This window comes from Drosophila grimshawi, unplaced genomic scaffold (assembly GCF_018153295.1).
Source record: "Drosophila grimshawi isolate 15287-2541.00 unplaced genomic scaffold, ASM1815329v1 contig_311, whole genome shotgun sequence".
Taxonomy (NCBI): domain Eukaryota; kingdom Metazoa; phylum Arthropoda; class Insecta; order Diptera; family Drosophilidae; genus Drosophila; species Drosophila grimshawi.
Genome location: NW_025063098.1, coordinates 6,587,283 through 6,613,556, shown reverse-complemented (window position 1 = coordinate 6,613,556; position 26,274 = coordinate 6,587,283). Strand labels below are relative to the sequence as shown.

Sequence of the window (26,274 nt, the reverse complement as noted above, 5' to 3'; positions counted from 1 at the left end):
CCAGCACGTGAGCAACTGGCCTGCTACGGAACTAAACACATACACCCAAGCTTCTAATGCTGTGTGTGTGTGTGATTGTGTGTGTGTGTGTGTGACGTGCTGGGACTGGTCGCGGTGTTTTGACTGGAAGTGCGTACGCGGAGAGACCACGCTGCGCATGCGCATGATAAGAATGCAAACATCTCACAAGTTCTGTTGATAACCAATTCCCAGGCAAAATGCAACTAAAACATTAGCCAAAATCCTAAGAACATCGTCCAAGCTAGCAAATCCCAATTTAGAATTTCTACATAGAATTCAAGGGTGAATCGTGTATTCAAATCTATTATTCAACAGGCAAAACTGTCATCAACAAGAAAGAACAGCTTTCTGCTTAAAGGGAAGTCAAATTAACATTATCAACATTTTACAAAAGGGTCTCATTCATCATCATCAAGAAAAATAATAATACTTACATTGGCTAAAATTAGTTCACATAAATAAACTATATTTTTATTCAAGAACTCATCTGTAGACCGATTCTTCCAATAGGACATATTCGTCCTACATAAATTATTTTGGTCCAACTGTATGAAACATAAAATTACACATTTTGAGTAAATTTGGGTTATATATTGTTGAAAAAAAAACTTTTTAATTCTAGAAATCATTTTTCGCAGATTGATCGTATGGGAGATATATGATATAGTTGTACGATCTTGATGATTTGTAGTCAAACAGTGAGAATTATAATTGATTTATTATTAGTCCAATCATAATGATGTTTAGTCCAACAGTTTGAAACATAATAGCAAGCATAACTGCTTACTTTGGTTAGTATAAATTGGTAAGCAAAAAAATGTTTCATACAAGAACTTATCTTTCGAAACGATTTTTCCTATGACAGCTATATGATATAGTAGTCCGATCCAAATGATTTGTTGTGTAAAATTTAGGAGCATCACAACTCGCTTGTAATTTCTCTACAGACAGACATGGCTGTAACGGCTCGGCTAGTGATGCTGATCAAAAATATATATATACATTGTGGGATCGAAGATACTTAAACAAAAGTATAATACCCAAATTATAATAGAAGATCATAAGAACACTTTGCTTTTGAAAATATATTTTTTTCATGAAGTTATAGCATTAGTTCATTTTTATCCATGCGATTAGTTAAGTTAGAATTTGTTGATAGCCATGAAATTTTTATGTATTTAAGATGACAGTGAAATTCCTTATTTAACTACCATTTACCAGTGAAACTGTATTACAAAAATGTTTGGTTTACATTTAAAAGTTAATCACTTTATTGAAATCATGTGGGACGCGTCTTTGAAAGCGCGTTTTTATTTTCATTTTTTTTTTTTTTTTTTTTTGGTGCTACATAACAAAGGTGAATGTAAGGCGAGAGGCGCTGGGGGAGGCAAGCAAAACACTGAATAAACAGTGCTTAACTGTTAGTACAGAGATTTGTGAGAATCATTGTTGTTGTTGTTATAGACAGGATAGGATACATGGTATCGAAGTGATGCTTACACGAAAACAAACAAGCTGTCGATTACAATATTTATGATATATATATATATATATATATATTATTTATACAGCTCAATTAATTGCATCAATGCATGCGTGTCAAATCCTCCACAATCTTGATGACGTCCTCCACATCCGCAGCCTTGCGTTCACCACCCATCGTTAGCTGCAAACGGACAAAGCAAATGTTTATGTTTATATTTTAAATGTTGATAGTCAGGTTTACTCACCTCCAGGCCGAGCACCGCTTCGCGCATCTTTTCTCGGTTCAAATCCAAGAAGCTTTCAATTAGATCGCCATCGATGAAGCCTTCGCTTGGCTCTACCTTTGTATTGATTTGGTAATTACGATAATAGGTATGATCGATTTTGCCCACCGACTTAATGATCTTCTTCAGGCGCTCCTCCAGGCCATGCAGAAAGTCGTAAAAGTCCTGTGGTATTTGGGTAACAATGCCAATGGCTCCGTTGCAGGTGCCATAGAGAACACAGCCATTAATCGGCGTGGTGCGCTCGCCAACATTCTGCATGACCAGGGAGCCATGACGAAATACGTTGATTGTATCGCCAAGATGGAAGCGCGCCAACTCCGGCAGCAACTGACGCTCCTCATCCGTTGTGGCAGCACTGCAAACGCAAGAATTTTAATTAGATTGGGTTATTATGCAATTGAGGGCAACTATTAACCTATCCTTCTGGCACACGAACAGATTGTCGTGGGTCTCGCAGCCGAGGAACGTGTCATCGTCCAGTATCTCAACGGCACGCATCCACTTCGGTTCGCAGTCGCGTGCAATCTCCACGAAGATGCCCTCCATTTGCTTGTGCTGCAGCAGGGTGATGGAGCGCATCAGATCGCCGACTAGAATGAAGTCACCCTTGGCCTTGAGGAACAATGCCGCAATCATGTTTTGTATGTTGCACTCCATGCGCAGCTCCTTCTCGTTGGTCCACTCGTACAGGCGCACAAAGCTGCCAATGCCAGCGAGCACCTTGCCATTAAACTCCACCAGGGCATAGCAGGTGCCATCGACTTTCGTTTCGGCCACTTGGGTCAATTTGTTATCGTTATAATGGAAAATGATAATGCGGCCAACTTTCGGTTCCGGCTCCTCAGGATAGACCAGCGATGTAGCCACCACATAATAAGTATTTGGATCATCGCCAAGCTTGGCGGACATCAAAGTCGAAATCGTTTCCGGCGGCACAAACTGATGAGCGTGTAGAACTTCAAACGTATTCTGATCGATAATCAACAAATTGTGAACATCAATCTCTTGGCCAACTTCAGCATTGGCCGCCGTCGAATTACCGCCACCCGGCTTGGGCAATATATTGGAGCCGCATGTGATATTTTGGGCCTGAGTGGATGCACTGTTCCGCAGCGGCTTAGCACCACCACGTCCATGGACATCGATGCGCAGCGTGGACACGGCAAAGGTCTGTGAGGCCTCCTGGTAGGCAATGCGACGCGGTCCCTCGCCCAGCGGCACAGTGCGTATGTGCAGCTTCTGGATCTCATCGATGGTGCCCAGGATAACCGAGTTTTTGGTGGCCAGCGCCAAGCTATCCGGATAGGCCTGTGCATTGAGCGAGCACATGTGATTCACCTCCTTCAGATTCACATTGGAGAAGACGAGCTTGTGATTGGACGAGTAAATCACAGTCGGACGATCCGAGCAGGCAAACACATTCGTCGTGGCAAACGAGCGGAACGTGCGCAATGTGGTCGGCTGAGTGCCCAGCGTTACTTTCTTCTTCTCTGTCAACTGACCAGTGGTCTTGTCCAGAATAAAATAGTACATGGAACCATCGCCCAAAGCGCACAGCAGATAATGTATGTCCTCAAAGGTGGTCATCAGTATTGAACGTGGTATTATCTCTGTTTCAATTATTTTGAAATTTATCAGTATGTTAAGCGAAATTAAATACTTAAATTCTAATTCGCAAATGGTTTTTGATTGCCGAATATTCTAATCTATATGCAAGAAAAATATAATATAAATATAAATATAAATATATAAAATATAAATATGGTTTTTAAAAATCTTGAATTTCTTTCGATCTTTCTTTACCCAAGACTAGGTTAATCTTAGTTACTTTTTCTATATATTAATGACTTTATAAACACCTAATTCTTATGCAAGAACAATTTTAAATAATGATGGTAAAATTGAATATTGTTTTTAAAACTGTTGAGTGAAAATAGAGACTAATATATTAATATTATAGTCCAGGAGATTAGGTCATCAAAATAAGGATTATAATCTTTGAGCAAATTGAATTTCATTCGAAATTGCATATAACCTTTTCCTATTATTATATATATAGTATTATTAAAGACTTTGTTAACACCTACCGCCACTAAGTTTTTCAGTGTAAATCGTTTCCAGATCGGGCAGCGACAATATCACCGCTGATATATCTGTCCAGAGGCCAACGGCTACCAGATCCGACTTGTTTTGTTTCTCATCCAGTGGCGTAACATCCAGGCAGGCAACCTCATACGGCAAGATTTTGCGGCACTTCTCCACAAGGCTGCCATCCTCGATGCTAATGTAGAATATTTCACGCGCCGAAGCAGCGACTATCTGAGTGGTGTTGCAGGATACGACGCCAATTGAGCGATCGCCCTCAGGCTTCCATTCACCAACTAGAGCCTTGGTGGCGCTCTTGACCAAACGCACGCTTTCAGCAGTAACCTGAATTAGCTAAAACCAAAAAAAGAAGAGGCAAAATGTTAGATGAAGTTACTTTTAATGCAATTGTTAATTGATTACCTGATCGTAATCGACATTGGCGCAGAGGAACGATTGCAGATCACTGGCAAAGCCAGGAATATCAGTTTCCTCCACCTCCTCGCCGGACAATGTGAGAATGCGTGTGTGGCCAACAAAGGCCAGCACCAGAGTGTTCTCATAGGAGCTCTCATCGATGCCAACCTTGAGGGACCACATACCCTTGATGCCGGGCAAATCGATGCACGCGTGCTCCTGAATACCAATGCCAATACGTATAATGCGCAGTGAGCCATCCTTGAAGCTGCCAGAGCAGGTAATTATCTGGCCCTGGCCCTGTCGATCCAAATCCACGACGGCAATGTCCAGAATGGGCGCCAGATTGGTAAAGTTCTCCACTGGTATGACAAAGGTGCCGTCAATGGCCTCCGAGCTAAGACGCACCAGCTGCGAGTCACCATGGCGACTGCCAATGTACAAGAACCCATTATCCAAATAAGTAATGCATTCCGGTATGGAAATCTCGCCCAGCTGCTCCACTTTAATGTCCTTGACGGTGATGCCCTTGCTGGTCTCAGTGGTGCCTAAAAACAGCATATACAGCTGTCCATCCATATTGCCTAACAAATACCGCAATCCCTTCTCATCAATCCGGGCATAGCAATTGATGGTGCTCTGGCGGAAGGTGAGTGGCGCCACTGCATGATAGTTACTGCCATCGTGATAGACAATGGACTCGCGTCCAATTACGATAACACCACAAATGGGCGAGGGCACGGGTATGAGCATGGTCGCCTCTGTCTCAACATTGTCCTGTTTCCAGGCAATCTTCATGAACTCTTTATCGCGCAAATTGATCTCGTGCGACTTTACATGCCGCCCGTCGTTGTCCCTGTGTATGACAATGACGGTGGGGTTCAGGCAGCCATGCAGAAACTCCACATCATACACCGTCAGCTCGTCCATTCTGTAAGGAGAGAGAATTTTGAGGATTATCCATAAAAATACGCCATCATCATTTGGGTTACCGCAAATTTGTTGCTTTCAGTTCACTGGCATCCTTATCCAGGGGTATAATTGTGAATAGCCCCTGGTATAGACACATGCCAATAACGCGAGCCTTCGGATCAATCGCTGCAATAAAACCACCTTCGGAGAGAATGCCCACGGAATCGGAGACATTCCCGTTGGCTTTGGTTACGACGGTTATGGTGTCGCCGACCATGCGGGCCTCAAGTATCATCACATTAAAGCGCCGCGTTAATATGAATAGTAGATCCTTCTTGGTGTCCGGCGGACGAAAGTGGCGCATTACCGTAATTTTACCATTTATGTTGATCTCCTTCAGTGGACGCAAACCTTCCGGTGTTACCAAATCAATTTCAATCTGATTATTGCGAGCAATGACCAGATTAAGATCTGTCTCCGATGTGAAGTTGCCTAAGAAGAAGTAATCCGAGAAAGCGAGTTGTCATTTTTTATATCTTTAACATATTGCCGGGAAAAAGATTGCAGCGAGCGACAGCATGTTTCCGTCCGTCTCCCTTTATATTTTGCTCTTACCGGTGAGGCAGGCGACAACCGCGGTTGGCTTTTGGGCGGTCACCACATAATGATGCGACATTTTGTAACGAATTGCGTGTGTCAAATGCGATCACAAATAAAATTTGGAAATGTTAAAATTCAGCTTTGCACAACTAATGCGAGCCACAAAACGCGCTAAAAAAAACTCATTATGTTGTAGAAGGGTAACTGAGTTACATTTTAGTCTGGCAACGCTGCGCAGCGCACAGTCGCATTCAGTGTGTGTGCTGTAAAAATATGAAATGTGCGTCTCGTTACGCAACACTATACATTAATGGCGACCGGACGACTTGCTGAACTCTACATACGTGTTTGAAATCATCGAAAATAATTTTTATAGTTGATTTCCAGTGTGAAGATCATCAAATATTTGTATAATTCATTTGATAAAATACACTACAGACATTGTGCTGTGTTTTGTTGCCGCAAAGTGTGTTGTTTAAGTGCCTAAAACTGCCGTCGTTGCTCTTCGAAAGAACATGGCGAGACTAACTAAAGTCTATAATACGGATGATGATGATTCTAGTTATGTAGGCAGAAGGCATTTGCCTCTGGTGGCAGGTGATAAGTTAATGGTAAGTTTGCAACAAGCTTGCCGTCTACCAATTTAATTTGTACAATGTAAAGCAAATGTCATAAAAGTCTTAAATATTATGACCCTCCTCTGACCCACTCCTCCTCCTTCTTCAATCCTCATGCTTGAGTATTTATGCATTTGCCTGTGTGTGTTGTATGTGTGCGTGTGTGTTGCATATGTGTGTTTGTGCGTGTGTGTGTGTACATTGTCAAACTTTCATAACGCGTACAAAGTACTTTACATATATACACACACACACACCCACACACGCATGCATAGATATGCTCATATTTGTATATATGATATATATTTTGCTGCGCCCATACATGTAATTGATTGTCTTTAATAAACGCACAACATCAGCTATTATTTTTTTGTTGGTATATTTAAACGGTTGCCACTGCGTTGCAGCTAGGCACCTGCCCAAAGAGCACCGCCCGCCTCCTCCTCCCAGCTGCCCTCCCCCTCCAACTAATCAGTCGCCATGTTGCTAAAGTGGCAACACCAAAAACAAAAAAAAAAGAAGAAAAGCAAAACTGGTTTCAAATGCATTTTCCCTTCTCTTTGTTGCGCTGGGGTTCTCTCTTACTCCAACTGATCTGTATAACAATTCCAACTCTCCCACAATCACCAGATGCTAATGGACCTGAACAGCAAAGGACTTGTCATTGACAGCCCACAGATACGGGGTCGCGAACTGGAGGAATTCTCACGCAAATTCAATCTGCTCACAGAGATGGAACGCCAGCAATCGCTGGAGATTGACAGCGGTGGCTTCATATCGGTGCTGAATCAGTGTGTCCAGTGCGTTGGCTGTCGTCGCAGAGTGGAACGTTTGTTTTATCAGCTGGCGGAGTCGGGACATCGTACGCTTGATCCGCTCGAGCTGCGCTACGACGAGAAGAAGAAAGACTGCATGCTGGGCATTACGGAGGAGAAGCTGAAAACGCCGCAGGCACTGGGCACACTTCTATATCGACATCATGAGGTGCTCAATAATCTGCTCGATAATAAGCTGCGGAATAAGACGCGCTGTGTGCTCCACTCGCTGGACACGTTCCGGGCGAAACCGTTCTCGGAAACGTGGCGCGAAGTGTGGTCGGCCATGAAGAGCAACTGCCGCACCGAGGTGACCATCATTGAGACCAAGGAACTGCACGAGGTGCTCGACAAGTATCTAAAGAAGCACAAGTTCTGCGCCGGCTGCCGCACAAAGGTAAGCATTAAAATTTAACATAATTTATATGCTCTGCTCACTAATCCTCAAAATTGCAGATCGAGCGTGCCTATAAAATACTCATTGGCGAGGTATTCACCAAGGAGAAGGGCTACGCGGCTCAGTTGTATGCGCACATCCGCAAGTGTGTGCCCGATGAGCACATACATGTGAGCACGAATAAAATCGAGTTCCTTGATGCGCTGATCAAACGTGCCGAGCCGGAGGTGAATGGCAGCTATTCAAAACTGCGCGAACGCCACGCCAAAACACTGGAGATTGCCCAGGAGGAGGTGTTGACGTGCGTCGGCATGATCATGTACGAGCGATTGCGTCGCATTTATGTTAGTCTGCGCGAGGAGGAGCGCGCCTGCCAGGTGCTGGCCGCTGTTGGTGTGCATACGCTCTGTCGCAGCTTCCACGAGCGGGTCGAGCAGAAGCAGGGCATTAGCAACTTGGAGCTACTCTATCAGGAGATCAGTCGTGCCGAAAAGGCCAAGGAGCTCAAGCGTGAGCAGAAGAAGCTCAAAAAGAAGAAGAAGAAGGATGAGAAAAAGAACTTGCATCGTCTGTGCGAAAACGATAATAATAATAATGGTAATAACAATAAACATGCGAACGAAGAAGCTGCCGAATCGGAAGATGACGAGGACGATGTCGAGGAGGACGATGTCGTTAATGCTGAGGCTGCTGACTCGCAGCCGCAGCCAGTTGTTGTTCTTGTCGACGATGATGATGATGATGATGCAGTCGATGATGATGGCATTGTTATACACTGTGCAGAGGCTGAGGCCGAGGCAGACATCGTTGAGCCAAAGCCGTCGACGCCGACAAGTAACAAGCCAACAACGAAATCGAAATCGAAGAAGCAACCGAAAAAGAAGAAGCAAAAATCGACGACAAGCAAGAAGTCGAAGAAGTCACCACCGGCGTGCTGTACTGACAACGGGCAGCTGGATGTGGCCAAGGCTGGCAAATGCAACGATTGCCTGGCGCCCATGCCCAACTGTCCGTGCGAGCAGGATGTACGCGATTCTGGCTACGGCAGCGATCCACCCACATCGCATACAAGCGCAATCTCGTCGCCGGACGGCTCCGAGGTGTCCTGCTCGGACGGTCTGTGCAATCACCATGACGGCCTGTTGCCTGACGACGAGGAGCGGAGCGTGGACGACGTTGCTGCCCGCAACAACTATGTGTCCGGTCTGCTCTACGGCCGCCAGCAGACGCAATTCGATCCGAATTTCTCATTGCTGCAGATGTGGGTGAGTTGAAATCACACAGATGAGATGATCAGATGCGGTTTTTTAAATATATAATAATACTGCCCGCTTTCTTCCAGGACTATTTCGACGACTATGATCAGGACGATGAGAACTGTTGTTACATTCCCCAAGAGGTTGTGCTGGCCTATCAATACCAGCGGGAGCAGGTGCAGCTTAAGCGCGCTCAGCTGCGTGCCACATTGCGCGAGAACTTTGAGCGCTTGTGCCTGCAGCGTGGTGTGCACACGGGCACATCATCATCATCAACAACAAAAGCCGCCGCAGCCGCCGCCGCCACCTCAACTGGCCATTAATGCATTAAAACCGTTGTAGTTATTCAGTCGCGCGTTGCGATTTCGAAATAAAATCCACGCGCATGCATTCAAAATACATACATATAATTTTTTTTGTTTTTTGAAATAAATGAAGTATAAAAATTATGCTTATCATTATGTTATATATATATATTTCTAGTATTTGTATATTCTACTCAAATCTTAGCTATTGCGACACTCCTCATGGAACGGTTCCAGCGTGCGCAAGTCTCGCCACGTGGGCGGCAAACCATTTGCGATATATTTATTGCAGCGCTTGCACGGCTCGAGGAACAGCTTGATGTGGCTATTCAGCCAAGTGACATAGCTCTTCACGGCCAGATCGGGCAGGGTGGGTGAAAAGAAGTGCAGCATCGCAGAGTGGGCGTGCTCCTGCACCTTGCGGAACACCTCATAACGCGACTCTGCCCACAGATCATCATGCTCCAGCGTCTCATCGTAGCCCTTGATAGTCACCCACTCGATGAGGACACCCTTGAAGACAATGGCCGCCTTGAGGACATTGCTAATGGTAACAATGGCCACGGCATTGGAGCCAAAGGGCCGGAACACATTGTAGGATGTGTGCGGCGGATGATTGATTTCACTTAGCAGCTTATCTATGTGACTAAAAAGGAATTTAATAAAAACTATAGTCATACAAAACACAGATAAACTTACTCCGGATCGTTGTTGAAGGAGGAGAAGGGCAATCGCTGGCGCTTCTGCGAGCAGTAATTGTAGGAGCGACGCAGAGTATTCTGATTCAAATTGTTAAAAGCGAGGAAACTGTGATCATGCACCTTATCAATCCACTTGTAACTGTTCACAAGTTGTGGATAAAGCGCCTGGCGATCCTGCGACGTTTCCTGCGCCAGAAAAGTCGTGTTGCCCAAGTGATAGGCAGTCGGCGGCACCTGTAAGCCATTTATCAGCTGCTCCACTTCACTGCAAGCACACAAAATCCCATAAATAAATAGTCGTAGCTAATATATTAATTCACTCACCGCAATTGTGAATTTATCGCTCCGAATCTGTCCTGAAAATCATGCACAAATTTATTGCGGCTTTCTTCGACGCCCTCGCCGTCGGTGCCATCGGCCAGATGTTCAAAGCACTGGCGGACATTCGAGCGGAGATTCTTGACAGCAGTCAATGTTAAATTCAATTTATCCATTTGCATTTGTTTATTGCAACACAAAAATTGTTTATATGGCAATTTAATTGTTGTACAGTAGAATTAAGTGTGACCCGGCTGCACTGACACACGGCTCTCGGTAAACCGACACAACTTATCGATAACTAAATTGCTGTTGGCAATGCAGCAACTACAAGGTCAGTCCAGGTATTTCGTTCCATACTGAATTCGGTCACACTGCTTGCGTTCAATTCAGTGTAATTTTAGTGTTTGTGTCGCATTGATTGGTTTTGGGAAATAAGCAGACAAAATGGGCAACAAATCATCTCTTTTCCTGCGACACGAGGAAATTGCACAAATACAAAATGAAACGGGATGTAAGTAAGCGAATGAATTGCCGGTGAACAACTAAGAAACTAGGTTAACAGTTAACCTAGTCATGACTAGTCAACGTCAATTCTACACATCTCTTTTAAAGGCCATTTAAAAAACAAATACGCAGTTGCTAAAAGCAATTCGATTGTAATCATTATTTCGCACTTGAATGCCAAATGCTGTCTGTTAATTGCAGAGTTAGCCAAGCCAATTATTTGGCATAGCACAGATCGAAATCATAATCGTCATGCGTCAAGATCAGAAATGTGTTCTTTTTCTTCTATCATTTCAAAAGATGTTCAATTTTTATATAAGATGCAAATGGCAAATGCACTTCTGACGTCATTGCCCCTTCACCCATTGTGGGGCAAAGTTTGCGTCAAACATCATCCGATAAATTTTCCAATCGTCATTTATCAGTTGTTCTTGAAGTACGCGTGTAATTTGCGATAAGGCCACAGCAATAATAATAATTGTGTGAATTTCTTATCACTGCCGACTACAACTACTATCTAATAATAAGTTGATAAACATTTGGTCAACCTCATTTTTATCTCCTCGCCAGTTACTCCCAATCAAATTGAGCGTCTTTATTCGCGCTTCACCTCGCTGGATCGCAACGATTGTGGCACCCTGTCGCGCGAAGATCTGATGCGCATCCCGGAGCTGGCCATCAATCCGCTGTGCGAGCGCATTGTGCACTCCTTCTTTGTGGAGAGCACCGATGATCGGGTGAACTTCCGCCAATTCATGAATGTGCTGGCCCATTTCCGTCCGTTGCGGGACAATAAGCAGAGCAAACTGAATAGTCGCGAGGATAAGCTGAAGTTCGCCTTCCAGATGTACGATCTGGACGATGATGGCGTCATTAGTCGCGACGAGCTGCTCTCCATTCTGCACATGATGGTCGGTGCGAACATCAGTCAAGATCAGTTGACCAGCATTGCGGAGCGTACGATTCTGGAGGCAGATCTGTGCTGCCAGGGCAAGATCTCGTTCGAGGACTTCTGCAAGGCGCTAGAACGCACCGATGTCGATCAGAAGATGTCCATACGGTTTCTCAATTAACGGAGACCCGATGAGGAGAGACAATGTTTTAGTCACTGTGAACCAAATAGTTTAGTCAAATTAAATACGAAGTCCGAGGCATTAAATTGTATTAGTAATTTATGAACTATTTAGATATGTATGCAGATATTAATTGTTGATCGCTTGTACGCTACTTTTTTCTTTCCAATTGTATTGATTTAATGGAATTTGCCACTTGCATTCCGCTCTAACTCTGCATTTTATCAATGGCCAGTTACATACTTATTTTTACATAATCAATATCAATTTAATTGTTTTCTATTAGTTGCTTGGAATAAAGACCATCATGTAAATATAAGCGGTTGCTAAGTTTGTTTATTTCTGTTTTATTTGTTTGTTTGCCAATTGGAAATGTAAACAATATTATTTATTCACTGGCAAAACAGAGTTTTGCCTTCATTTTATCTATGTTGATGTTGATTAATTATCACAAGATCCAAAGTCAAACAAAAGATTCCTTTATTATATCGAAATTCTTTTTATATTGAACTTCCTCATTAGCGAGTGCATACTGTGCTGGATTATTGCATATCATATTTATTGTTCCGCTTTTCGCATTTGTTTCCGACCACCAATTATTATCTTAGTGCTTCCGCCTGTGCACTCATCAATCAATCAATCAATCATAAATGGATGAATGTAGTTTATTGTGTTTTCAGGCCATCGATCGGAATCTACATGTATTTATATATGGTTAAAGAATATTGGTAGGCATGCTAGTTGTTGGTCAAGTTCTCAACTCGTGGCGCAACTCTCAATATTGATGCCAATTTATGTGGTCGAGGAGACGGCCAGTTTCTTCAGATGCTCCATGAACAGCTGCAGCGACACATCATCCGTGAGCACGGGAGCACCACCATCCTGTCGAAAGAGATTGAGTCAGTAAAGTGTTTTAAGGAAGCGGGAAAAGCGGTTCATAGCTTGTGTGGACACCGACACCAAAGAGAGGCAGAGAGCATAGGGCAGAAAAGGGGGGAGTATTAAAGCAACTTAGAACTAAACCCAAAGTAATATATGTGGAACAAAAAGAGTGTTTACTACCGTCATCTGGCCAATTGGCGGCTGCACGTGATAACAACAACAAGAACAAGATTCAACAACAACAACGAGAAGAATTGGGGTACGCGAATGAGAAAAGTCAAAGTCAAACGGAAACGGAAACGAAAACAAATAAAACGAAATATTTCAAAAAACATTTTAACAAAAGCCAACAAAATTTGGAGCCGCAGCTGATTGACGCACCTGTCCATAGGCATACATGTTGTTGTGCGTCTGCGAGGGATTGACCTTAGAGAGCAGGAAACGTGCCTGCGATCCGCCGTGCTCGGTGTCAATATATCGCGGCATTGGGAACCGCGTCTGCAATATCTCTTGGGCATCGTCGACGGGCGCCTGAAGCAGCTGCTTGAAATTCTCATACTCGGGCATGTCCTGGTATTTGAGGGCACGCCATTGGGCAATCGTTTCGCCATGATAGATGAGTATCTGGAAAAAGGTGTCCATCAGCAGTATGCGATCCGCTTGAATCGAGGCCGTATCGAGCAGCACCGGCTCCGGCGGCCCATTGAACGAATAGCTGTAAAGAATGGGCTGGATCATGATCAATGACTGGGTGAGGTCCTCGCGCATCAGCATGTGTCGATAGAATGTGGTCTCGTCGGGCGAATTGTTGAAGACCTGCAGGAACTGCGATCTTCGCAGATGATACATAAACTGTGGAAACAAGCTAAAGTTCTGCGACAGGCGGAAACTATTCGGATCATCCTTCGAGTACTCGCCAAACTTCTGACACTGCAACCAAAAGAAAGCAAACACAAAGCGCGAATGCATTAGTTGAAAAAATATATACAAATATTCCTAATAGTTAATACCCTTGCAGAAGAGCAGATATTGTGTAATATATAGCAATCTTATCTTTACAAGATTTAAACAGTAACCAATTTGACTACAATTTAAAAATAGATAGTTTTTCATAGAAGTAATGACTTTTGATCTGAAACCATATAATATAGAGATCGAATCTAAAAAGGAAAATTGCATGCAGTGGCTAGAGACCGATTGATATGCCTCTATCAACGCAGCTCTCTTGACACTGATTAGGAATATATAAGGACTTAATAGGATCAAAGCTGCTTCTTTCAACACATTCCGTAAGCCTTTTAAAACACACTCTGCAAGAGTTTAACAATGTCGGGGAATTCTTAGCCCACGCCTACCAAGCGAATCAGTTGGCGATCCACCCAGCGTAAGATGTCCGGTCCCTCATCCGTCTCGGCGCGGTAGACAACCATGCGGGCCATGAGCACAGCGGCCGCCTCCTGGTCAAAGCCAGCGCTAATGTGCTGCACATTCGAATTGGCGTCCGCCCAGCTAAATGGGAAAATTGACACAAGATTAGCTGATGATTCGGCGCCAGATTAATGGGGATTAGTTGGCCGGTTTACTCACTTTCTGGCCAGCGTGGTGACGCGTATGCGCCGCTGACCGCTTGGATGCTGGTATTGTGTGATGAACTGGATGCAACCGCGTCCACCTTGGGGTATGGGCGCCGAATGCTGATTGACCACCTCAAAGAAATAGGCAAAGGTGGAGCTGGGATTTAGAGTACAGAGTTTCCATTGGACCGTATTTCCCATGCCGATCTCCACATCCGACACCGACGGGCTCTTCACATTCAGCGACACACACGAGCCGATGCCGCCAGAGATTTTCAGCTCGCGCGAGCACTTCACCTCCAGTGTGGCATTGAATGCCATCTTCAGATCGTTGCGACTGTCGCGCGCAAAGACGCGCTGGAATGTCTGCTTAAACAGCGACGAATTGAATGAATCGCCCATGACCATGTGGCCGCCAGTGGAGTTGCACAGCTGCTTCATCTCCATGAGGCCCGTTTGGTCGAGGGCGCATGAATATATATCGATGCCATGGCCATTTGTGGCGGCGCGCAGCGCCAGCGCATCAAAATGCTTGATGGCCTTCTTCATGAATTTGGCATTATCCTTGTGGATATCATGATGCGAACGTATGGGATGCTTGAGCTCATCGTCGACCACTTGGCCGGGGCCCTGGGAGCAAGGGCCACCGACGAATGTCATAATGCGACCGCCCGTATTCGGGTACGTGCACTCCAGCAGGCCGACTGCAATCGAGAGAGCAGCGCCCGTGGAGCGCAGATAGCGCTTGCCCTGCGGCACTGGCCAAGGGTCACGTTGCAGCTCGCTCAGCAGATCACCCAGTGCCGTGTCGCACTGGCTGATCGGCTGAAGGAAGCGATGAGCGGGCGGCAAATGCTGCTGTTGCCCCCCGGCACCCCCAGGACCACCACCCGGCACATTCGGTGGCATCTGACCCGGCTGACCTGGCTGCTGATGTGGCGCCGGTGCACCACCACGTCCAATGCCTAGCATATCTTGCACCTGCTTCGCTGTTAAATCCTTGGTGCCGCGGAACACATAACTCTTGGAGCAACCATCGGTGCCCAGCTCATGCACCTGAATCATCTTGCCGAAGGTGATGAGGCCCACCAACGCATTGGGCGGCAACAGACTCAGCGACATCTGCAGCGAATCCTTCAGAGCATCCAGCTCCTCCTCATCCATGCAGGTGTCCACCAAAAAGATGAAAACGGGCGGCATCGTCGGTGCTCGGGTAATGGTGTACTCAATGGTGCTGAAACCGGGAATCAGCTCGGCAGGCTGGTGCTGCTCCGATATGGCTGCATATTGTGGCGGAAACTGTGATGCACATACAAGTGGCAAATAGCTGAGTCGAAAGTTCTATTGTAAAATTTCGTTTTTTTCATTTGTTACTCACTGGATTGCGTTGGAAGCAAAAGTTGCAGACCCAGAGCTTCGCACGATAATCCACCTGGCAGAGGGGATTAAGGATGGCACGGCAGTTGCTACGCGTGCACAAAACGGGTTCATATTGAATCGGTGGCAAGTCGGGACGCTCCTTGAGGGGCTGATAGAGACACGCAAGTGGCACAACTAGGCGACTGGCATCGATGCGACTGGAGGGCCATACATTCCATGTTAGACGGACACCGTCGCGATCCTCATTCTGCTGGATGAACTCCTCGTAGGTGGTCATCGTTTGAGTACTTTGCGACGCTTTCAACTGTGTTTATTACCTTAAAAATTATTATAACACAAGCAAGTCTTATTGGAAAATCGTTTGGCCAGGCCACGTCACGGATTTGACAGTTGGTTTCGTAGCAGCCAACTGTCGAACGTCCACAGACACTACCCACTTGGCATGCAAACGATGTGTTTTATTTTTGCTTTGTTTTGTTTATAAATTTGTGAATACAAAATATTTGTCTGATCATACGTCGTTTTATTGTGAAAGTAAGGAGAATTTAATATTTGTAAATATGTCTTAATAATTTCAAATTTCGAACAGATGGTCAGCCCTACACAGAAATGCAGCCCTGATGCAGCTGATTCTCGTCGCTGCCGTAGTGTGTGTGTGTGTGTGTATTTTTTTTTAGAGTTGTTTCTAAGATGGCGACGAAAAAAACGCGTCTTATGTGAATGCAAATGCAATCATAACAACTTAAATTTTATGCTAATAAATGTGCGCTAATTTGAAACAAAACTATTGAAAAACAGTGCTGAACAAGTGCCGATTATATTACATGTGAAATTTGGTGCGAAAGTTTTGTGAAAATGGCCACAAATATGTATCGAGTCGGAGGTGAGAAAATTTTTTTTCCATACTCGCTTTTCTATCATCTTTCGTTATCGGCGCCGTCTCACTGTTTGTGTGTGTGAGTGTGTGTGTGTGTGTGAGTGGGACTCCAAATTAAGGAAATAATGAAAGTGCATTAAATGATCAAATCTTACAAAATATTCACACACAACACCCCCCTCTCCTTCCCCACCCGCAAAATGAAAAATGCTCAATGCCTGTTATCAATAATGATGAAGATGATGTGAAGTGCGTTTTTATGCGCCATGAAATTGTGTCGTCGATTTGCCGACGCGAGTTTTAACAACGTAGACGATTTTCAACACCAACGAGAGAAGCGGCAAATGGAACATCGACTAACCACCAACCGGCCGCGTTGAGAAGAAGCGAAGAAGAAGGAGAACAAGAAGAAGGGGGTTATGTGTATGCCAACAACCGAATTGTCGCAGCTGCAGCAAGTGTTTTTTTTGTACATATTTCTGTTGTCCCGATAAGCATTACCGCTGATATATACATATATATAAATATATATATGTGCTTATGTGTGTGTGTGTATTACTTGGGGCTACTGATGAAATGGAATTGCATTTGACAAAGCTACCGATCAGCGTGCCTGTGTGTGTGTGAGTTTGATTGCGTGGTTATAAATCGAGATATTTTGTTCGTTTCTTATGCTTTGTTGTTGTCCCGCCGTGTTTTCTTATGCTAATGAGTTTGCAGTTTTTGGCGCAGCATCTCACGTTTTGAGTGAGTTTCCCTTTTCTTTTTATTTCGTTTTATATTCAATTTCACGCACTCATTTTGCTGTTGCCCTCTCGCTTGCTCTGCTTGACCGATGACGTTATTGTGGTGTCTTCACCTGCCTACCTTATACCATACATCGCGTTGTTCTTCTTCCTCAATTCAAATGTAAATGAACCACGAAGGCAAATGGCTAATTAAAACAATCAAAATAAATAATAAAAGTAAAAAATCAAACGCATGCATAAATTACAAAATTTATGAGATTTTCTTTATGTTTGTGTTGGCCTCTCTCTTTCTCCCAGTAAACGCGTTGCCTCAGAATTTTTGTCCCCATCAGCGCTTTTTGTTAGTCACTTTTAATAGCCACGCACACACACACATGTGTGTGTGTGTATGTCGTCGCAGGCTATAGTGACACTTTCTTTTTCATCTCTATTTTTTTACATCGGGCAAATGCAAAAGATACATTTTCCTTTTATACTTATTATATGCCTGCCGTGTTTTGCTGCTTGATCGCTGCTCTTTTTTTTCTGTCTTTCTTTTCTTTTGTGTCATTTTCTTTTCTATCGGCTTTCGTTGCTTCTGCTCACTCTGCTGTTGCCGTGGTCAAAACCCAAGCAACGGTTTCTGCTCGGCGACAGGTTCCGCACCGTCGCCGCTCCGCTGCTGCTGCGCTCGATGAGTTTCTTCCTCGCCCCTCTTGCCATTCCTTGCCTTGCCTTGGCTATACCCATGGACAGCATTGTTGTTGCTGTTGCTGTTTCGCTCGTTGGATGAATGGATGGATGGATGGATGCCCACATTTGTATTTAATTGAGCAATGCGCATACTTTTGCACTGTACTGTATTGAGTACTGTGTGTACCGTAATTTGGTTGCGTGTCCATTGGCCAAGGAATTATCGGTATATTTAAAAAAGGAAATTAGCTTAGCTTTTCAAATAGTTCTCGATAGTTTTGCTTTAGTACACGCCATTATAAATGTATATATATATATATATCTGTATATGTACCGTCAATCCACATTCAGCGGTTCAATTGCAAATAAACATTCAAAATGTTATCGAAACAACAGTGGGTTTAGTGAACATAATCAATTAAATGTTTAGATAATGCTGCTTAGCTTGAATTTCACTAGACAAGTTGCTGAGTGCGTTTCATGAAATCATTTTGCGAAGTAAGCAAAATAATAAGAGTATTAAAAGTATCGCAGTCACAGCTAACCTGAATTTTGCTCATCTCCAATATCTGTATGTATGTGCGTGTGTCTGCGTGTGTGTATGAGCATTGGTGTCTGTTTGAATGCGTTTTACCTGTACTGGCGCTTCGGTTCCTTTTGGATGCCTGCCTCTCTGTGGTCTAATTTCTCTCTTCTCCATAATGAATGATTCGCCACATGCAATTTATGCAGTTCATATTACGACCCATAATTGGTATTCAATAATACAAAGCGCATCTTTTGCAGACTACGTCTACGTTGAGACAACGCCGAATAGTCCCTTCCTGATACGCCGCATCGAGGAGCTGAATAAAAACCAAACCGGCAATGTGGAGGCAAAGGTCATGTGTTTCTACCGGCGTCGTGATCTGCCCAACCCGCTTGTACAGCTGGCCGATAAGCATCAACGTAAGTAATGCAAAACAAAATAAACACACACACAGACGCAGACACACACGCGTGTGTGTATTCATAAGATTTTCAGCAGTCAGACAAGTGAGGTTATGTTACGACAAAAGTCGTCGCGGCCTTCAAATAAAAATAAGTCACATAGAACCAGAACCCCCATCTACAGATCCTTCTGGGCACGTTTCTATCTCACCACAAATACCAAAGCTCCGTCGAAGGTGGAATACACCATGCTAACTTCCCCCCACCAACCCCTCTTTACACACACACACACCCACTTAGCAGCAGCAGCAGCAGCAGCAACAACAACAATTAAAGCCGACATCAAGAGCAACAAGAACCGCAATGACAACAACTGTAAAGCACACACACAAAGATACACACACACACACAGAGTCAAAGCAAAAGAGTAAACGGAATCCGAGCATCCGTAGCAACAACAACAACAACATATATAAACATAATGTGTGTGTAGAACTGCACTGTACTTTCAATGTTGTTGCCGTTTTCGGTTGCCATTGCCTCACTGTGAGAACACTAGGCAGCAGCAGTAGCAGCAGTAGTAGTCGTAGTAGGTAGACTTGCTGTCTACCTCTGTGCCCACTCTCTATGAGTGTGAGTGCGAGTGTGTATGTGTGCACGAAAATTTTCATGAGTCCTGCCAGAGTACCGAGGAGCAGCACCGAAAGGAGCCGCGCTTTGCATTTATGTATACATACACAGGATAGCCCGTCACCCCAACCCAACCCACTCCACTCCAATTCAATCCAACCCATCACATCCTACTCGACTGTATGGCAGCCACATGGACAGGCCATCCAGTGTATCTTCATTCCACTCCACATCCCACCCCACCCCAGCACCAAATGAATACACATACATACATACAATCCCCAATTGTTGGTGGTTGGGTTGCTGCTTGGTTTGGTTTGGTTGTGGCCCACTCGAATTCGATACGTGACCCAACGAAAATGCGTTTTTCCAAAGCACAATTCCGTGCGTCTGCCTGCCTGGCTGCCCCTCCCTCACCAACTTGCTCGCAATTTGGGGAGTTGGGAAGCGCCAACAATGCCCATTAACAGGAAACCCCTTTCGAAGCACGCAGGTCACCCAGTCTCTACCCATGCCATTTGGCTTGGCTGGATCCTTTTTTTTTGTTTTTTAGTTATACTCGGTGCGTGCGATGGCATTTTGCAGCCTAGTCCGCTAATCTGTTACTAAAAATTAGCACAGCAACTACACCATAAATGGAGGAGTCTATCAAGCGTGTCAAAATATCGGCGAAAAAATAAGTGAAACAAAAAGCTCGAAGCTGAATGCTGGCCACGACAACGAATCGAGCCAAAAAATACACACACAAAAAAGACAAGAGTTCTGCAGTTGAGATAGCGCGACCAGTATATACCCTGCAATCAATTCCTATTACTTTTTAATACATGTATATATATACTTTCGCATGCCTCACCAAAATATGCAATTGCTAAAAAGCTATATTTCTTAAATTAATTAAAAATATATATCTTCAGATAAGTGTGAGATTTGAAATTGATATTAGCCGATTGTGTTGAAGAAATATGTATTTCAAATGTTACATTCATTGGCACAAAATTAAAATATCCATTTTAGTTAGTTTCAATGGGTGCATGGTATAAAAAACTCAAATGCGCGAAGCAGAAGCAGGCAGACAGTGGCAGCAAACAAAACGCACCCGCCTCCATCTCTAGCAACCCCCGCCCATCTCTTGACAGTCTCTCTCTCTTAATGTATGTGTGTGTTTGTGTGTGTCCTATCTATGGCTACCCAACAGTTGCGCACCCCACCCCCCTCAAAACCACCTCACCCCCTTCATTGCTACTGCTTCTTCTTTATTTCTTGTGCTATACACCTACGCTCTTGTATATTCAGCAAATGCACCCAACGCCCTCTGGTGGTGTGTGAGGATGAGGGTGAGGAGGGGGTGGTTAGCCTATTGGTTTGGGCGCAGCTCGAAACTCCTCAAGAAACAGTATCAGTGGCGTTGGCAACAGCAGCCACACACCCACCACCAACACTACGACCCAAAAAAGCCGCCGCCTAAGCCACCCGTTACCATCCCTTCGTGGCTTGTGTGGCGGGTATTAAAAATAAATTCAAAAAGTTTTGTATTTATTTTGCTGGGCTTCTCTTCAGTTTGTTGAGCCAAACGCGACATCTTTTAGTGAAATTACTTTTCGTATTTAACCTCACTTTTGACGCGCTGCCAACTTGGTTGCAGCTTTTAGTTAAGTCTCGCTCCTAATCATTCACGTATAAACATTGTATATTGTATTGTATATGCGCATTTGTATGTTTTGTCAAAAATCAACATTTCCCGACAATTCATATTCCCCCCCCACAACAACAATCAACCAACCAACAACAACTCGCAAAATCGAACGATGATGATGCTGACGATGATACTGCAACAGTGGCAACAGCCGAGGATTCGCCGCTGGCAACGAAACTGAAGAAAACCTGGCTTAGAACACCGGTGGGCGAGGAGCAGGCGGCGCAAGCTGTGCTCGATCCCTCAATAGGTACAAACTGGCAAAGCAGCTACTACTTACAAAAAAAAAACTACATTCAACGTATAACCACCGTAGTTAAAATTCTTATTTTGTGAATGCATAACTTTTCGTTATATTCATTTCTGTTAATCAATCTTTTATTTGTTTTGTATGTTTAGTATTGTTTTCTCATTTTGATTGCTATCATCTAGGGTAGAACGAAGCTGGTACTGACCTTGACAATGATTTATGTGTAATTTCCATTGAATAAATAAATACGAAAATGATATACCTCATCAACTCATCCATACCATATCTTGTTGGGGCCAGTGCCAGGTAATGTAATGTAATGTAGTCTAGTTACGAATACCAAATTGGTCGTGCAATGGTTGTATTGGTTCTAAAAATCTAGATCTGTTAGTGCTCTTTTGTTACGTACTTCTCAGAATGTAAAGTGTGAAATGTTAATAAAGATTTCAATTTGGTTTGCTTGCAGCTGCACTCGAAGAGGAACGCACCAGTCCAACGCATGCGTCCGCCGGCGCCACCACCGGCAATTCCAGCACCAATAACAATACCAACAACAATAATAACAATAACAACAACAGCAGCAGCAACAACAGCAACAGCTCTGCGAGCGGTGCTGCTGCAACAGCGGGTGGCGGTGGTGGTGGTGGTGATGGAGAGAAGAGCGAAGCGCTAACCAGCAAACAGCGATACCAGATCAAGCATCGCGAACTGTTTCTATCGCGACAAGTTGAGTCGATACCCGCCACACAAATCCGAGGGAAGTGCTCCGTGACGCTGCTCAACGAGACGGAGTCACTGCAAAGCTATCTCAATAAAGACGTGAGTTGTAGGAGTCTGAAACGAGTCACAGAACATACAAATCAACTTTGTGTTTATCTATTCAATTTTCGTTTCAATTGTTATCAACAGGACACATTCTTTTACTGTCTGGTCTTTGATCCCAATCAAAAAACGTTGCTTGCCGATAAGGGCGAGATACGTGTCGGCAGTCGTTATCAGTGTGATATACCCGCTAAGCTAAAGGATACCGCCACGGATGAGCGTAAGCTGGAGGAGCTTGAGTCACTGGTATGGACGCCCGAGCACAGTTTGACTGATCGTAAGATCGATCAGTTTCTTGTCGTGTCGCGTTCCATTGGCACCTTTGCCCGCGCCCTCGACTGCAGCAGTTCGGTGAAGCAGCCTTCATTGCATATGTCAGCAGCGGCGGCCAGTCGAGACATCACCCTGGTGAGTAACAATAAATTAACAGCAGCTTGTACGTTGTATTTCATCAATTTACCAATTTGCCTGCTTGCAGTTTCACGCCATGAACATTCTGCACAAACACGAATATTCAATTGAGGAGTCCATGTCCTCGTTAGTTCCTTCCACTGGGCCAGTACTCTGTCGCGATGAAATCGAAGATTGGAGCGCATCGGAAGCTAATCTGTTTGAGGAGGCGCTAGATAAATATGGCAAAGACTTTAATGATATACGACAAGATTTTGTAAGCACGCAACAACATTTTGCTGATGTTTTTTATTTATGTTAATTGCTGTTTGCAACTCATTTCAAATAGCTTCCGTGGAAAACGCTAAAGCAGATCATTGAATACTACTATATGTGGAAGACCACCGATCGTTATGTGCAGCAGAAACGCGTTAAGGCCGTCGAAGCGGAACTTAAGCTCAAACAGGTCTACATACCGCAATATAATAACAATGGCAAAGGCAACGGCACCAGTGTGAAGGCGGCCAACGTTTCAGGTGGCATCTATAATGGCACCACCAATGGCGGCGCCGACTTGTCCAACAATGGCAAACCCTGCGAATCGTGCGGAACAACAAAATCATCACACGTAAGTCAGCTAAGATCCAATTGTATGCTCATCGATTTCTAATTCGTACTTCTATAAACTGTTTCACAGTGGAATTCCTTTAGCAATGGCCACCTACCTTGTCGACTGTGTCAGAGTTGTTGGGACTATTGGCGAAAATACGGTAGTATGAAGTCGGCGAATAAGGGCGATGCCAACGATGGGGAGGCTAAGAAAAAGGCTGCCATTGCAGCGATTCCAGTTGCAGCGGTAACTGCAACCGGCGTCACCACAGTGGTAGATCTTAATGATGACGAGAAAGTTAGTGATCTGAGCAATCGTCAATTGCACAGGTATGATAATCACTTATATGTATACCAAGGAGCACTTTAGTTAATTGGAGTATTTAATGTATTTTAGGTGTTCCATTGTCAACTGTGGCAAAGAGTTCAAGTTAAAGACCCACCTGGCGCGCCACTATGCGCAAGCGCACGGCATCGCCATCAGTTCGGGTTCGCCGCGGCCCATCATGAAGACGCGCACTGCCTTCTATTTGCACACGAATCCAATGACGCGTGTGGCTCGCATTGTCTGCCGGAGCATTGTGAAGCCCAAGAAGGCGGCGCGGCAGAGTGCATATGCCATCAATGCGCTCTTGGTCAAGCAGGAATGTGAGTGGTTAATCGCTTTAATACGTATATACCAATGTCTAATCGGGTAATATCTTTTTTCTAACTATTACAGTTACGAATCGTATTAGCGGCAAATCGCAGACGGAAATTAAAAAGATGCTTTTGCTCAAGCCCAAGGATCGTGGCAGCGTCACAAAAATAGCAAATCGTTTGGGCGCACCGGGCAGCGGTCCACACGAATGGCTGGTGCTGACGCCCAAGGATAAAATGCCACAGCCGGTTGTTGTCTCATTCCCCAAGCCGCCGAAGGCGCCTGACGGCAGTTTACTCTACGAACGTGTGCCCAATAAAACGCCCGATGTGGTCGCCGTGCCCGTAACGGCTGACAAAGAACTATCAATAATTCCAGCGCAGGCAACATCTACGATACGCAAGCGTGCGCACGAGGAACAGCAACTCAATGGTACCGAAGGTGAGCATTTCTATAAGTCTGCACACATACATCTGACTATTATTTATGTGTGTTGCTTTCGCAGTGACCATTGTGCCCAGTGGACCACCTGCCAAACGCCCCAACAAGGATCCTATGCCCTCGCATTGCCCCAGTCCCGAACAGTTTGCCGCAATGATGGCGGCATCGGGCCAGCCGCTCTCCAGACATCACGTACGTCTAACCTAGCCACCGAAATGTTGTTGGTGTTGTTGTTTGTTTGACCTGAACGTATATAAAATTTTATTACCAATGTTTATTGCAGCTAAACGGCAAGCAGAAGATTGCGCAAATGGCACGTGGTGGCAACGGACGTAAGCAAGTCATTAGCTGGATGGATGCACCGGATGATGTTTACTTTAGGGCTACGGACGTACACAAGTGAGTGAATTGAGCAATTGTTTTTTGGTACCAAGCAAATCATAAATGTAATCTTAACTGGTTTTTATTTTTGTTCATGCAGAAAAACACGAAAAATACTCTCAGCTGTGGATTTGCGTCGAGCGGCGCGCAAGCCATGGCGCTCACTGCCCATCAAGTCAATGGCCCCTGAGCCGAGTAGCAAACCTATTGAATCACAAATCGTTATACTGGACTGACCGTCGACGGCAGATATATTAGCATCAGCATCAGCAACAACAAAAACAACAACAGAAGCAACAACAGCAAGATCAGCAACAGTAACGGCAGCAGCAGCAACAGCGACAAAGTTGATGTCATATTCAGTCAACAGATTTGAACAGCAACATCCGCCATTTCCATATACAATGGATGCATTGCTAAACTAATGACCCAGATTCTGTCTTTAGTGGCTTGCCATGTACATACATACATCCATACATACACTTAAAATCACACACTCCTTGCATGCATACAACAAAGAGAAAACAAACAAACAAACAGACCCCCGCATACATAGTACATAGACATACATACATCATACATAGTGTAGGCAAGTGTTGCAGCATCCACTATACATCATATGCCGTTGGTAAAACCCCCCTCCCTATTTCACTAGCAGAAAACCAACAACTGACAGCAACAAGCAAAAACCACTTTACTAGCGCTTAAATAAATGTCTTTTAAAAAAACATAAACAAATAGTAAGATAGTAAGTGTTAAGATTTAAAGCAATAGTAAGCACAACGCGAAACAAATCAAATATTTATTAATAATTTACATAATTTTTACCTTTTTTAATCTCAATATAACGTACACAAAGAAAAACCACAATTTTGACTACAATTTTGGACATGCATGAAACTCAAGGAATACGATCATTGTTTCTATATTATTTTATGTGTTGTAGGCATTTTATAAAATATATTTTTAATATATATTTATATATATTTTTTCGCATTGTCCAGTTTTCTGTGCATGCATATGTGCATATATATGTACATATGTGCTTACACAATGTATGTAATTTATTTTAATATGTCGTTTATTGTACTTTCTACAATGCGCCTTCAGGTTCGAAATGAATTTTTTTAAATTTTGTTGAGCAAATGTTTGTTGCATACTAGCTTAAAACCAGATACGTAAATTTGAAATTTTAAGGCCTCCATAATTTTGAAATATTTTTCACTCTAAATTTGAAATGGCAAATAACGGACGAAAGATATTTTAAAATTCATTTAATGCTTTAAGTATCAAAATAAATCATTGAGAACTAACCTTGTTAATAAATGTGACGTGCAAGATTATTAAAAAAAAAAATTTAACTATACGCTGTAACTAAAAGCGGAAAACTACCACAAATTGTACAGTAAATGGGATAAAGTTTATAAATTCGAATACAATTTATTTTCATAATTTATATACAAATTGAAAATTAATACTTTAAAAGGTATACATAATAGACATACACACACACACAAATATAGCCTATTATTTACGCCTAAAAATTCATATAAATATA

The 26,274-nt window shown here is 43.8% G+C and overlaps 6 protein-coding genes across 9 annotated transcripts; 3 read left to right on the top strand and 3 right to left on the bottom strand.

Annotated features, from left to right (window-relative positions):
* Window positions 1–1,091: 1,091 nt before the first annotated feature.
* LOC6563039 (DNA damage-binding protein 1) lies at window positions 1,092–5,954 on the bottom strand. Its single transcript, XM_001990137.3, has 7 exons — window positions 5,823–5,954; window positions 5,288–5,699; window positions 4,302–5,226; window positions 3,881–4,232; window positions 2,209–3,403; window positions 1,752–2,148; window positions 1,092–1,687 (listed from the first exon to the last, which is right to left on the bottom strand). Exons 1-7 carry the CDS (start codon window positions 5,881–5,883, stop codon window positions 1,607–1,609), a joined length of 3,423 nt encoding a protein of 1,140 aa, XP_001990173.1. The 5' UTR covers window positions 5,884–5,954; the 3' UTR covers window positions 1,092–1,606.
* A 152-nt stretch (window positions 5,955–6,106) lies between these two features.
* Window positions 6,107–9,295, top strand: LOC6563040 (gametogenetin-binding protein 2-like). The gene is made up of 4 exons (XM_001990138.3): window positions 6,107–6,418; window positions 7,055–7,636; window positions 7,696–8,901; window positions 8,979–9,295. The coding sequence occupies exons 1-4, from the start codon at window positions 6,323–6,325 to the stop codon at window positions 9,213–9,215; spliced, it is 2,121 nt and encodes a 706-aa protein (XP_001990174.1). The 5' UTR covers window positions 6,107–6,322; the 3' UTR covers window positions 9,216–9,295.
* A 52-nt stretch (window positions 9,296–9,347) lies between these two features.
* Window positions 9,348–10,421, bottom strand: LOC6563041 (mediator of RNA polymerase II transcription subunit 27). Its single transcript, XM_001990139.2, has 3 exons — window positions 10,223–10,421; window positions 9,897–10,163; window positions 9,348–9,843 (listed from the first exon to the last, which is right to left on the bottom strand). The coding sequence occupies exons 1-3, from the start codon at window positions 10,396–10,398 to the stop codon at window positions 9,399–9,401; spliced, it is 888 nt and encodes a 295-aa protein (XP_001990175.2). The 5' UTR covers window positions 10,399–10,421; the 3' UTR covers window positions 9,348–9,398.
* Window positions 10,422–10,558: 137 nt separating this feature from the next.
* LOC6563042 (calcineurin B homologous protein 1) lies at window positions 10,559–12,115 on the top strand. The gene is made up of 2 exons (XM_001990140.2): window positions 10,559–10,730; window positions 11,294–12,115. Exons 1-2 carry the CDS (start codon window positions 10,664–10,666, stop codon window positions 11,794–11,796), a joined length of 570 nt encoding a protein of 189 aa, XP_001990176.1. The 5' UTR covers window positions 10,559–10,663; the 3' UTR covers window positions 11,797–12,115.
* A 328-nt stretch (window positions 12,116–12,443) lies between these two features.
* On the bottom strand, window positions 12,444–16,049 carry LOC6563043 (protein transport protein Sec23A). Of its 2 annotated transcripts, XM_032736769.2 has the most exons (6): window positions 15,631–16,041; window positions 14,266–15,551; window positions 14,034–14,187; window positions 13,060–13,608; window positions 12,859–12,879; window positions 12,444–12,678 (listed from the first exon to the last, which is right to left on the bottom strand). In XM_032736769.2, the coding sequence occupies exons 1-6, from the start codon at window positions 15,907–15,909 to the stop codon at window positions 12,589–12,591; spliced, it is 2,379 nt and encodes a 792-aa protein (XP_032592660.1). In that variant the 5' UTR covers window positions 15,910–16,041; the 3' UTR covers window positions 12,444–12,588. The 2 variants fall into 2 exon arrangements, with proteins under 2 accessions (XP_032592660.1, XP_001990177.1); XM_001990141.3 differs by lacking the exon at window positions 12,859–12,879 and having other exon boundaries at window positions 15,631–16,049.
* Window positions 16,050–16,357: 308 nt separating this feature from the next.
* Window positions 16,358–25,680, top strand: LOC6563044 (metastasis-associated protein MTA3). Of its 3 annotated transcripts, XM_001990142.3 has the most exons (13): window positions 16,358–16,515; window positions 18,717–18,878; window positions 21,326–21,433; window positions 21,900–22,252; window positions 22,343–22,663; window positions 22,734–22,922; window positions 22,995–23,273; window positions 23,343–23,584; window positions 23,652–23,902; window positions 23,976–24,335; window positions 24,400–24,527; window positions 24,619–24,734; window positions 24,817–25,680. In XM_001990142.3, exons 1-13 carry the CDS (start codon window positions 16,488–16,490, stop codon window positions 24,950–24,952), a joined length of 2,673 nt encoding a protein of 890 aa, XP_001990178.1. In that variant the 5' UTR covers window positions 16,358–16,487; the 3' UTR covers window positions 24,953–25,680. The 3 variants fall into 3 exon arrangements, with proteins under 3 accessions (XP_001990178.1, XP_032592659.1, XP_032592658.1); XM_032736768.2 differs by lacking the exon at window positions 21,326–21,433 and having other exon boundaries at window positions 16,359–16,515; window positions 24,817–25,679; XM_032736767.2 differs by lacking the exons at window positions 16,358–16,515; window positions 21,326–21,433 and adding an exon at window positions 17,166–17,256.
* Window positions 25,681–26,274: the final 594 nt, after the last annotated feature.